General features: G+C 47.5%; 2 protein-coding genes across 3 annotated transcripts in view; both read left to right on the top strand.

Moving 5' to 3' along the window:
- The window catches only part of LRP4 (LDL receptor related protein 4), a 76568-nt gene extending 71084 nt beyond the window's left edge, over window positions 1-5484 (top strand). For both annotated transcript variants that reach the window (XM_065754887.1, XM_065754886.1), the window contains exons 37-38: window positions 263-404; window positions 2190-5484. In XM_065754887.1, coding sequence (XP_065610959.1) covers window positions 263-404; window positions 2190-2525 — 478 coding nt within the window. In that variant the 3' untranslated portion in view covers window positions 2526-5484. The remainder of the gene's footprint in view (window positions 1-262; window positions 405-2189) is intronic.
- A 1197-nt stretch (window positions 5485-6681) lies between these two features.
- The window catches only part of CKAP5 (cytoskeleton associated protein 5), a 45696-nt gene continuing 39592 nt past the window's right edge, over window positions 6682-12785 (top strand). The window contains exon 1 of the mRNA XM_065754916.1: window positions 6682-6765. The gene's annotated coding sequence lies outside the window, so the exon portion shown is untranslated. The remainder of the gene's footprint in view (window positions 6766-12785) is intronic.

Raw genomic sequence — 12785 nt, 5'->3', positions numbered from 1 at the left:
TTTTCTGCAGAGAGCTTAGGTTTAACAAACAGATGTGTGATAATTCATATCTCAATGCACATGTGAACTCACATGCTCTCTGCCGGGTGGCTTCTCCAGTTACTGTCAGTATAACTTTTGTGGTTACATGGCAGTGCCTTGCTGCTCTGATAGGTGTTGAGTATACTTTGAGGGGCCTGAAGATTGCTGGAGCTTTCCACTCAGGAACTTCAGATCCTGGCAGTAGTGCTCTGTCTTTTTTCTAACACCTCTCTTTCTCTAGGCATAATAAATCCAAGTTCACAGACCCTGGCCTGGGGAACCTAACCTACAGTAATCCCTCATATCGGACATCTACCCAGGAGGTGAAGATTGAAACGATTCCCAAGCCAACAATGTACAATCAGTTATGCTATAAAAAGGAGGTAAGAGCTGTTACGAAGGACATGGGAACACAATTCAAGCTGCTGTTAAGTATTACAGGCCTTCATATGTGAAAATGTTGCAAGTTGTTAGCATTCACCCCTCAGAACATTGGAGAACAGCCTCGGTAAATTGCTCAGTCAGACTCCTTTGCATCAACCACCAGCATTTCTTCTCCAGTGAGCTGTAGTGAATTGGACCTGTCTTTAGTTCTGCACTTCTTCCCCACTCTCACACTGTCTTGTACTTCAGTAGCCAGCACTGAATGAGAATGAAATATAGGCATCAAAGGGAATTGTTTTCCCTGGACACAGTCCCAGTTGGTGACTCCCCAGAGCAATCTTATGGCAACAATCAGGAGGGGAGCTAGGCAGCCAGAAAGGATTTGTTAACAAGAACATGGCTTCTGGCTATATGGTGAATGGAAGGGGTGGGACAGGGAAAGAAATTGAGCCCTTAATAAATAAGGCACATTGAAGAAGTCCCCCTTGTGTACATGGCATGGTGGAGAGGTTTTAATACACTGTCTTGCAGCACTTAGTTTCTCCTCTTTTTTCTCCTCAGAAGCTTTCTTATCACTCAGATAGTTTTTCATCTTCCCTCTTCTGATTTCCATCTACATCCTCATGTCAGGTATCACTATTCTATGTATGCGTTTGATCCTGCCTCCCTCACTCAAACTCTGTTGTGTAGCTGTCCCGTACTAATTACTCTTTTATGTTTTTCCCTCAGCTTTTATGTCTTTAAGTCAGCTTTACTGTCTGCCAAGAAAGTTGAGGTCATTTTCTATGGTCTTGGCTTTGGCTACAAAGTATGTGAGATCTGAAAAAGATAAATTTCTGTACAAGTTTTTATGATAGCCTGGTAGATTACTTAGCTCCTCAAGCAGGGTTTGTGACAAGACATGCTGAGGAGAGTTTTCCCTTGGGTTTCTTTTTTTTCAGAGGTAGTTTCTAATAGATTTTCCAAACTTTCCTGCAATTCTCCCCTTGTCTGCAAAGGGTAACACAGGATGACTTTTCTGGGAATCCAAATCCTTTCCATGATTCTCTTTAATTCTGTTGCTTTTAAATACACCCAGATGTATTCTCCCTTCACTTCGCTTTCTTCCCTGAGTTTATATCAGATGTTCTAATGCTCTTATTTGTCAGTGAGCCAAATAAGGGAGATTTCATTACTTGAATCTCAGTGAGATCCTGCTAGCCTCTGTTGATTTCCATCATTTCCCTGTAATCTGCTTCCCCTGTGTCACTGTGGGAGTCAAACTCAACAGTGGTATTCCAGTTGTGCTTTACTGAGAGGTGAACCTAGAATGCTCAGATATAAAGATATTGCAGACAAATCAGCTCTCTAACACTACCTACTTTTACCATGAAGTCTTCTAGCTGTTCCTGCTTTTCTTGTGTGTTGTTTGTTTGTTTGTTTTGCTTTTATTTACTTATTTATTTTAGTGTGGTTTTTTTGTTGTTTTTGTTTAACTTTTTTTTAGGCTTAGTGTTGTTCTTGCTCCCTGCTGTCAGACGTTGTATAGAGTTGAAATAGAAGAGCCATCTCATGCTCATTTCCATTCCATGATTTGGAGGTTCCTGGAGTTTGAAATGAGAGCTCTTGCAGGGAGGATTTATCTAGGGGAGAATGAAGAACTGAGGTGAAACTTAGAACAGTGGCTGTTTACATGGAGCTCTAGCCTTTTGCCTGCTTCACTGTCTTTGTTCCAGCTCTGCTTTGCTCTTTGCCTTATTTCTCCATGGATGTATTATTTTTTTATCCATCTGTCTGCTCCGTAGACTGGTCCTGATCACAGCTACACCAAGGAGAAGATAAAGATTGTGGAGGGGATATGCCTTTTATCCAGTGATGATTCAGAGTGGGATGACCTTAAGCAAATTCGAAGCTCTCGAGGAGGGATCCTGCGGGACCATGTTTGCATGAAGACAGACACAGTCTCTATCCAGGCTAGTTCTGGTTCACTGGATGACACTGAAACTGAGCAGCTGCTACAGGAAGAACAATCTGAGTGCAGCAGTGTTAACACAGCAGCAGCCACTCCTGAACGGCGTGGCTCACTCCCAGACACAGGCTGGAAACACCAACGCAAGCCCTCCACAGAGAGCGAGGTCTAAAGTACATGTTGCTTTAGAAATGCTCGAACCCTCCCTAGCCTTTGTTCTGCACAAAAGAAGACAGGACTCTGCCTGGCAAGCAAGGAAAGGCCCAGAGACTAGCCCCGCTCTTGTGAGGGGCCCAGAGATTGTGACTGCCTTTTAGCAAGAAGCTTGGCCAGCTGTGCTGTTGTGGTTGAAGAGGGAGGATGGGTGGGTTGGATGGAACCCAGAGACCCTTTCGGCTCATTTTCACTGTCTGTGGTTTATTTATATGTTCTCTTTTCTTGGAAGCTGCCATGTTAACTTTTGCAGTGACTCCTCTGGCCTGAATCTGGTTCAGATGTTGAGTTCTCCAGCAACCTGCAAGACCTATGCTGTCCAGCTCACAGTCAATGCCCGTGAAGAGAGCACAGTTGCCATGATGCTAGCTCCTGTTCACAGAAGTTCCCCTAGTCACTCCATCAGTAGCAGCACTCTTCAAGGCTTTGTGTTGTGGGGTCTGTGCTTCGAGAGATGTCTCAAATAGGTGGGATGTACTCTGGGGCTCAAGGTGACAGTGGCACTGCATCAGGGTATAAAGAGGGTTACCACAGTTGTTGTAACGACCCACTTCATGGGAGCATCACTGCTTATGTTCCCACCTGCTAGTAAAAACTTTAAGAAGTTCTCAGATTGGAGCAGTGTCTGTTGCTGGCAGTGGGCACTGCTCCTATTCTCCCCTTTCTTGTTGAAAAATGTTTCTACTCCAGAAAATAAGTCAGCAAGTGACCCACCCCTTCAGGGCTGCTCCCTGTGGGTGCAGGAGTCAAGCTGTACTCGAGGAAAAAATGTTCTTAGCTCTAGAGTTAATGGGAGGAAATGAATCTCAGTCAGATCTAAATTTTACTCTTGCCTTTTTTTTTAAATTTTTTTATTTTATATTTAAATTTGCTAAATTTCCATTGTACCCAGTTCTGCGAGATCCCAGTTCCTTTAGCCTTGATGACTTTTTTTTTTTTAAACCATAATGAGGAGAAAAGAAGATGATTCCTAGGATGAGTTTCCCCCAGGGGAATCCTCAGTGCTGACAGTTAGGAGCTGTTTTATTACTAGCCCATGTGACCTAGAATAGGAGACAGTAATCACAGAGATGCAAGGGGTATTTTAAAATAGTTGTTTATCAGAGAGAATGACACTTTAAGTAAGCTCTAGTGTTACTACTAAATAGCTCTCCTTGCAGAGTCATTTTTCCCATCAGCTGTGCAAGCCTCAGTTATTCTCTGGCATCCAAAGCCTTTATCCTCTAGAGGGTAAAGGTAATGCTATGCTTGCAGTTGTACCCCAGCAGCAGCTGGAGCTTGCATTCTCTCAAGGCCTATTGCCACTTTTTCATACTCCCTTGGCTTCCTATCATCTTTTTCTTCAGGTGGGGAAAAAAGAGAAAATTTCTGGACACTTCTTTGAAACTGAGATTTATATCAATCCCTCATGTCATGTAGATGCTATCATGGGTAAAATACTAAGTGTTAAGGCAGATATTTGGAAACAGAACTTTCCAATGAAGAATCTCTCACAGCAAACTGTGACCTCTTTGTCTCCTAGGAAGAAGCCAAGTACATTCCCACTCACGATGGAAGGAGAGCAAAGAGTGCAGTAGTACAGGAGAGGATGCATCTTCTGTGCAGTGTTTTTCCAGCTAGTAAAAAATGGAAAATCAATCCTGTTCAACTCTAATCTTGTTCATATACTAACAGTCCTGTGGCTCCTGAAAACGTGATGGTTGCCAGCAGGTTGGCTGTACCTTTTACATCGGAGGTAGCTTTGCAGCAAGGGAAAGGTTGCAATTTTGACTTGGCTAGGTGGCACAAACTCTGTTTATAACTGCACCATTGGGCTGACTGGTGTATATTCCTGTGGAAAATGATCTGGAGCTAAGGCTTGGAAATTCTGTGTTAATGTGGGACTCTTCTCTACTCCCAGAAGGGTTTTGTAAAAAAAAAAAAAAAAAAAAAAAAATTAGATTTTTATTTAATTATTTATTTGATTGACTCCAGCCTGGGAAACATTGTTTCTGTTCAGCAGGGGCACTTCTGGATTGAGACAGGGACTTGACTGGGAGCTGAGAAAGGATTACATATCACTGATGCACACCCAGCCTGTCTGGGCTGCTGCACTCAGGGACATCAAAGGCTCAAGTGTAGGCAGACAAATCTGTTTGAACAGAAGCAACATACAGGGGTAGGGGCATAAGAACTGAGAATGAGTGGGTGGATGGAGGAACAGTTGTTCTTTATTTGGTTCCCCCACCCCCAGTACCTATGTAAGTGTGCGCCAAACTCTTGAGGTGGGAAAGGAGTGAAGGGAAATATCTGCCCATTCCTGTCCCTTGGGGTTCAGTCAGCCTGTTGACATAGTTGCATTCTGAGCCACAAGTGCAGAATGGAAAGGAAAACCCAGTCAGTCCTTTCAACAGCTGATGGTGCTTGTGATCTCCACTGCAGTATATTCTCTGCTGCTGCTTAGGAGGGACCCTGCACACTCCAGCCCAACAACCATTCATAACTGCTCTCTGCTCCCTTCCTGAAACAAATATGGCCAAAAAAAAGAGCAACTCAATGTCCCCCAGCCTCTCCTCCACAACAAAGGTGGGCAGAAATGAGTTTCTTTATCCTAAAGTATGGAGAAAGCACCAGTGAGATGCTGCCTTGGTGGTACGCCGTATTTCCCCATTCTGCAGAGGAGAAGACCTTCATTGCACTTAGGTTGTTACGAATGTAAAAAGGCTGCTGGAGGATGATCTCTTGAGCACTGATTTACTATGTACAAAGCAAACCTCTCTCCTGTCTGTCCTGAGATAATGTCCATGATTTCCCTGTGTTCCTGTGTAATGGTTTTAATGTTACTCACTGGAGACGTCAGAACTTCTGGAGTTATTTAACCACTGTGTTCAGTATTTTAGGGGTTGATGATAATTTAATATAAATTTAGCTTTTCTTAACCACTCTGCCTGGCTTTTGGTTGTGAATCGTGTGTGGTATTTGGACTCTCCTTTGAAAGAGGAGCTCCCAGCTGTTTGCATAGAACCCCAACTTCATTTGGGAGGAACAAGAAGGTAGGTATGGACATGAGTTGTCCTTGTAACTGGATTGTAGCACATGCCATTAAGGCCTCAAAGCAAGGGCCAGACAGCCGTGCTCACTTGCACATTCTTACATGCATGTGTACTCTCACTGTGCCCCTAAATTGCTTTTTTGTTAACGTTTTAACACGGCAGCAGCCTAGGAGTGTAACCTTCTTTTTTGAAAAGAATTTAAGAGCACAGCAGTCTCCAGCACTGTATGCCACAGGAATCTGTGGTTGTTTTGTGCCTCTGCCAACTAGAAAACATAGCTCTGAGGAGGCAGTGATTTTCATCTGTTAGCGTTTTTGTTCAAGAACACAGAAAGCTGAAAAATGACCGAAGTGCTCAGTAATAATGACTCTGCAGTTCTGCTGTTCAGCTGGTGCTCCCATCTGCCCAGTTCTGATGGAAATAAGTACCAACAGGACATTAAAAGCTTTGGCCTTAGTGCTGCCCGTCGTTATCCACAGGTGAGGAGCAGTGCAGAAGCGGCTGCAAAGAGGCCACGCAAAAATACTGATGGCCCATTTTAACAAAAGCTACGCTGTTTAGGGGTTATGGGGTGAGAAGGGCAGCGCAGGACCGAGCACAGTCCCTTCTCACCGTTACGGTGACGGCATCCTCCCATCCCTCGTCCCCGTGTACTTTTCCTTCGTTTGCTTTAACTGAAGCGAAGGAGGAAAGGAGCACAGAGAGCGCGTAGGCGCGCAGCACCGCTTCACCGCCCGCACAAGGGACCACGCCTCCCCTGGGCCTTCCCTCTCCCGCGGGACGCTCCCAGCCGCGCTCCTTTACCTTAACGCCACTGCCTCTACCTCACCGCAAGGCTGCCTGAGCGAAGCCCACCCACCCACCTACCTCGGCCGGGACCGGACTGTTTGGCCCCGTGCCACCGGCAGTAGACCCCCACCTGCCCCAAGCAGCTGCCGGCGAAAGCCGCCCCGGCTGCGCCAGCTCGGCCCAGCCCGGTAAGACGCGGAGCAGGCGTCACTGATGCTCAATTCAAACGGACCAATCAAGCGCTCGCTTGCGGGAGGGGGCGGGGCTGGCAGCGACTAATGGGAGGCGAGGACACTGGGAGGTGCGGGCGGTGTTAGCGATTTCAAACCGCGCTGAGCCGTGGCCGGACAGTCGCCGCGCCCGACCTGCCGGGCCTAGGTGAGAGCTGTCCCGCGTTGGGCTTCTGCTGTGGGGGCTGCTTTCCTTTCTGTGTCACGCGCCGCGCTTCTCCAGACCCGTGGTCCGCTGGGTAGGCCTACATTCTCTGTTGGGCCTGGGCTCCCGGCCCCGTGAGGGGGCTGGGGCGGAGGCGTGGTCCGTGATGGCCTCCCGCGGGAGCGCGCCGGGCCTGGGGGTTCACCCCGAGCCGCTTTTGTGACGAGAGGGAGGACGATGGTTAACGAGTGAGGCCGCGGCCTGTGCCGCAGTGGTGTGTGGGGCGCCGGGGCCTACGGGGTGCGTCGGCCGTGCTTGTCGTTCTCGCAGGACGGGGGGCGCCCAGGGGGATGCCGGGCGAGCCTGGGCTGTCTCCAGAGCCCGCTGAAGGAGGCAGTGTGCGGAGTTGGCTTTCTCCGCAAAGCAACTTGCGGGAACGCTCCCCTAGGTAACGGTATCTAAAGCAGAAGCTGTGAAGGCATCTGCGTTTCTGAAGCTGTGGTTCTGGGCTGAGGTATTGTTCTGTGATCCCCTGTGTCCCTCGTGTGAAGATGCTTCCCGCTGCCCCTCTTATTTCAGAGGGGCGCTGGTAGGAGTGGGGATTCTCACTGTTCTCTTGCCGTATTGGACTCTGAGTCAGAGTCTTGTGATCTATCTCCAGGCAGGAGCTTTCAGGTTGCTGGGAAAGGGATTTTCCTTGTGAATGTGAAAATTCGTCAGTGAGTGACCCCCTGTGTTGAACAGCAGATGCTGGGGAATGAAAATTCTGTGCAGCACAAGCTGACCCTGCTTCTGCTGTTTAGAAAAGAACAGCAGAAACTATGCACACCCGGACTTATCTGCTGTAACTTTCTACCTAGTTGTTCTTTAGTGTGTGTCAGTTATGTAATTACCTGAGAGTTTCCCTTCTTCCCTCTTTTTATTTTTTGCTAATTGTTATGTTGGGTGTTGAGCCACTTCCACTGTTAGAAGTGGCTCTCTGCAGACAAGAACTGTGTGTTTGACTGTCGTGGCACTGTGCTGCCAGCTATGGGATGCCTTCATCACTTACTGCTCCTGTTCTGAGGAAAGTGTTGCTACAGACTTGCAGTAATCTGTTAGGTTGAAACTGTGAAGCTCTGTGTTCTCAGGTGCTGATATAGAAGTCTTCAGTAATATTCTGATACTTGAGACTCTAATAAACTGCTGAAACTGTACTAGTATCAAGCCAGAAAGAAGAGTGAGGGTGAAGAAGCTGTCATTATAGCTCTGATGCTTTTGCTGTCCAATACTGGATTGGTTGATTGTGCAGAGTTAGAATTTAGTGTGGCTGTCACTTGCCCCAAGCTTATGCTTATCTTTCAACTGCTGTTTTTATAGCTTTCTCACATTTAAAACTTGTAGATGCCTTTTTGCTTTTCCCTTTTAGGCAGTTGCAATAGGATTAAAGCTTTAAGCTACAGAAAGACATTGATATATGAAAGCAGTCTCAAGAAAAAGGAACTGGTTCTAAATCAATTATCGTAGGTGTATTTATTGAAGGTAGTCCTAAAGAACACAACATTGAATTATTAACTAGGGGACCAGCTGCAGAAAAAAAAATTTGTGGCATCTGTGCAAAAGTAGATGAAAATTGTATTTCAGAGGCACAAAGAAGTCATTAATCATATTGATGGGCTTCCCATTTGCTAATCTAATGTTTTTAAAAAAAGAAACTGCATGGGTTGTTATTCCTGATGTTCATACACGTGTGAATCTGTGGGACTTGTATCCATGCTGACTCTTGTCCTTTCCCTGATATGGGCCAGTTATGTAATCTGGGCCTGTATTCCCAAAACCTGGGCTGTGCCACTGTGCAGCTGATAATCTCGTACTGATGTCTGCTAGAGCTGTAAGGTCCTATTCCCATTTAATTGTCAGCTCCGAAACCTCATTTCTAGTGTATGTTAAGATTTGTTTTTCTTTTGTGTGCCTCTTTGGGTGATAAATTTACAGCTGAAATTCCTTTGGTATGTTGTGAGCCTTATTCCATTGATTTTTTTTTTTTTCCTTTGCAATTCCAAGTAATTATCTGCCAAGTGCAAGACTGCTGTTCACCCCTGCTATAGGTCGCTTATGAGAGTCTCAGGCAGTGCATACAAACAGAAAATTGATCTGAATGCTTTGTGGAGCGGAGGTAATCGTCTCCGAAGCTGATGTATCTGATTTGAATATTGCAGTGTGTGGGATGTATGACTTGAATGACCCTTGAGAGATGTGAGTACTTGCAAACATTGTAACTAGGGATTTTCAGTTTTGTGGCCAGGGTTTGATTCCCTCTCTTTTCCCCTTGCCATCTCTCCTCTGTTCTGTTGTTCTAGCTATGTGTCGTTTTCTGCCTTTTTTTTAAGAGATGTACTGAAATGAAATATTTTACAGACAAATTAGCAGTGTACTGTGAATGGCCCTCATCCCATCCTGCTCCAGCAGGGAATTCATGAGCCATGTGCTCCCTGAACAGAATGGCCGTTTCCAGGCCGTGTGGTTAATACAGCTGGCGCTGCTGTAGGCTGCTCCAGCAGTCCTTGTCACATTGGTGCCACGAAGAATAATGTGGGATAAACTTGTACCCTTGTGCTTAAGTTAAACGCTGCCTCGCACCAAGCAGCACTGCTGGGCCTTCTTCAAATAAGGAGTCCCTTGAGCTGAGCAGATGCATGCTGTTTGAGGCTGTCTCTACGACATCTCGGTTGCTGTGGATGTCAGACGTTGGAAAGCAGAAGAGGTGGTGCACGTTCATTCCTCTTTGGTAGGGGTGAGGTTGAGATGAATGAAAAAGGAACTTGGATTATTCGGTGGGGATGCAGAGCAGCAGCTGCTGGACTTCTTTCATTAGCTAGCTAAGATGATGTCTGAAGGAGCACAGCCTTGCATCATGCATCTCACTCCCTCGGGAGGAAGCTGTTGGCGCAGGGTTTCCACCATGGCAGCTCCTCCTCAGTTGCTATTGTCGCTAGAAAAGGCATCTCCAAATGTCAGGTGACGGCCGGGAGCGAGCCGATGAATCAGCTCTGCTGGAGCGCTGTCATCTCACGGCCGGCGTGCGGCACGAAGCGCGGCGGCGCCGCGGGGCCCTTCGGAAGGCACCGCGCTTCTTGGCGGCGGGCCGACGGCCCGAGGGATCGCCGCACGAGGGACGGCCCGGCCCGGGCTATGCCCGCCCCGCGCTCGCCCGTTTCGGCGTCGACCTCTCCTCCGCCGGCGCGGGGCCGCGGATGCCCGGGGCTATGACTCGCGAGGGCGGCGGGCCTCGCGACCCGGGCCGTTGACCGCCGCCGGTGTCTCCGGCCTCGGGGAGCGCTCGGGGGAAAAGGGGTCGCGGCGGCCCCGGCGCTGCCCTGCCCGCCTTTGTCTGGCCCCGGCGCGGGCCGGCTCCCCGCCCACGTGCGGCCGCGGCGCCCCGAGCCCCGCCCGCTGGCGGGGAGGCGCTTCCCCCGGGCCGGCCCCGCCGCCGAGCCGGCGCTGTCAGGTGAGCGGTGCGGGCTGAGCGGTGAGGCGCGGCGGCGGTGTAAACAATGCCGGGCCCGCGGGGCGGCCTGCTGCCCGCCGCCGCCGTCTGACGGGAGGGCCTGCGGGCGGGGAGGGAGGGGGCGGGGGCGGGAGCGGGGGGCTCGGCGGGGGAGGGCAGGCTTCTTTCTGGAAGGCGCTGTGGGTGCGGGAAGGCCGCGACGGCTGAGGGAGCTCCCGGTGCTTCCCGTGGGGGCGGCTCCGTGCGGGATGTCCCTTGTCGGCAGCGCGGGCCCTCCTTTTAAGGAACGTTCTGCCAACCCCGGAGCTCGGGCAGTTCCTTTTGGGGTAGGGCAGTGTGCAGTGAGTAGACACTGCCCTGCTGGCATCCCCTTGCCCTCACAATTACCCCGGTGCACATGGACGTGCCCCCCTGCATTGCCCTTTTCTTCCCACCCCTCTCTGCACCGTGAGATTGGCTTTGCTCCAGGTGTACCCAGGCAGTAAGAAGTTGCTCCTAGGTGGAAGCAGCAAGGCTGGTTTATTTTGTGGTGTCTCTCATTTTGAGGCCGCTAATTTCCACACATCCAAGTTATTTTCAGGGACTAAGTATGGAAATATACTCCTGAGAATTTAGCTATCTCCTTCCTTGGTAACTTGCTAGTTTTGACATTAAGATGTTGCTGAGCTGACATTAGAGCAGGTGAGAGAAAATGTAATGCCATTTACCCTTATATGCCATTTCACTGCTGCTGGAACTGAGAGAAGCTGCCCCACCAAGCACCAGGCAGCCGGCAAACAGCTCCTTTTTGCCTTTTCTTTCTCAACATTTCTCATTATCCTGAGGTCTCCCTTTCATCAAGAGGAGCTGATGGTGATCTCATCTGGTGATTGAAATTGCCACCTTCTAAAATCTCAGGAGTTTCATGTTGCCTCAGCATCAAATAGCCCTCTGAGTGGTGGTGTATGTGCGTTTGGTTTTGATCTGCTTGTTGTGTCTGTCATCAGAAGATAGGTGGACCAGAACTGGGAGGCATGCTGTAGGTCTGACTGGACGTGATGAATCTCCTGTTTTTACCTCTTTAACTTAAGGAGTTTTAGCTGGACTTCAGTTTTCCTATGTGGAATTTGCTGAAGCTACTTAACTGCGTTATTTATTTCACTGGTTGGTTAGGCCATGTTTCTTCAGATATTCTACTGAATGCACTTGAGTGTTGTTTAAAACATATACAAACCCCCCTATGCTAATGATTGCTTGAGTATTTTAAGCATTTTTTCCAAGCTACATTATGCTGTAGCTAATGAGTTTTAATTAATGTAAAGGTTTAATTGGCAAGTACTGAAAAACATGCTGGGAAAAACTTCTGAGACAATGAAACTTCATATGTTGAGAAGCAAAGAGAGAATATGACCCAAAACTGCCATTAAACAAATAAAGAATCTTTCTGCTAGAAAAGCCATGGACTGTACTAGCACAGAACTGTCTGTAGGAAACTGTTCTCTCAATTGAAAGGAAAAGAGTGAAGTTGTATGTTAAAAAGTGTGCTTTAAGAACGTTTCAAATGCAGTTTTGCTCTGCAAGTAGACTGTCTTCAGTAAGTTCTTCAGAACTTACTATTTCTGGACAAGCCTCCTGAGTAGGCTACTTTGGCACCAGGCCTTTTGATATTTTAAAAGCTGTTCTTGCTCAGCGATGATGCTTAATAATGGGAGTAGGGATAAGAGGACAGTTGGTATCAATAAACATCTGTTTTTTGTTTAGCACAAAATGGCTTCCTACTTTGCCTTCTCACTTTTTGCAGGAAAATGGTCTGGGAAGTGAAGCTTCATGACAGTACATAATGGAATACATAAGGAACATGTGCTTCAAAATCAAATGCATTTCAGGATGTTTACATCAGGAGGCTTTTCTTTAGTGGTACCCCCCCTACTACAAAGCTGTAGGGTTCCTGCTGTTCAGCTCTTCAAGATTTTAGCACATAAAGTGTTTATTTAGGAGCTGAGTAAGGAACTTACCAAAGCAGTGTGTGGCTAATCCAGATTTTCCTGTAGTGTCCCTTTCCCATATTCTCAATGCATTGATGACATTTTTCCCTGTTATTCAGCAGTGAATTCTCACTTTTACATTTGAACTTGTTGTGTTGTGCTGCACTGTAAATATTTGCTGCTGTTGCTGCTTTTGCATTGTCTCCCTTTGAAAGATATCCTATTCTCTCCTTGATGGTCTTCACTTTCTTACTGCTCCATTGCATGAGTTTGCTGTGCCAAGAACTGTCAGGGAGGATTTGTTGTTCATCTCCATTGCAGATTGCTCAGCTGACTTGCTTTTTGTAAATGTTTCATTGACCGCGTTAATAACAAACCTCTCTCACAAAACTGATTTTGGTGGTTCAGTTGCTTCAGAGGTCCCATTCTCTGGATGCTACTAAAATGAATGCTGTTACTGAAAGACTTACTAATCTGTTTGTTCCGAGTCTGTAAAATTAGTTGTGCTGGCAAGTCAGCTATCTAGGTCAAACACTTCACTGCTGCAAATGCACTACTTGTAATGCAATTTA

Source organism: Cyrtonyx montezumae, unplaced genomic scaffold (genome assembly GCF_038088225.1).
Source record: "Cyrtonyx montezumae isolate F1298 unplaced genomic scaffold, pur_monq_1.0 scaffold_10, whole genome shotgun sequence".
NCBI lineage: Eukaryota > Metazoa > Chordata > Aves > Galliformes > Odontophoridae > Cyrtonyx > Cyrtonyx montezumae.
Note: the sequence above shows the minus strand (reverse complement) of the source record. Positions and strands in the feature narration are given on the sequence as shown.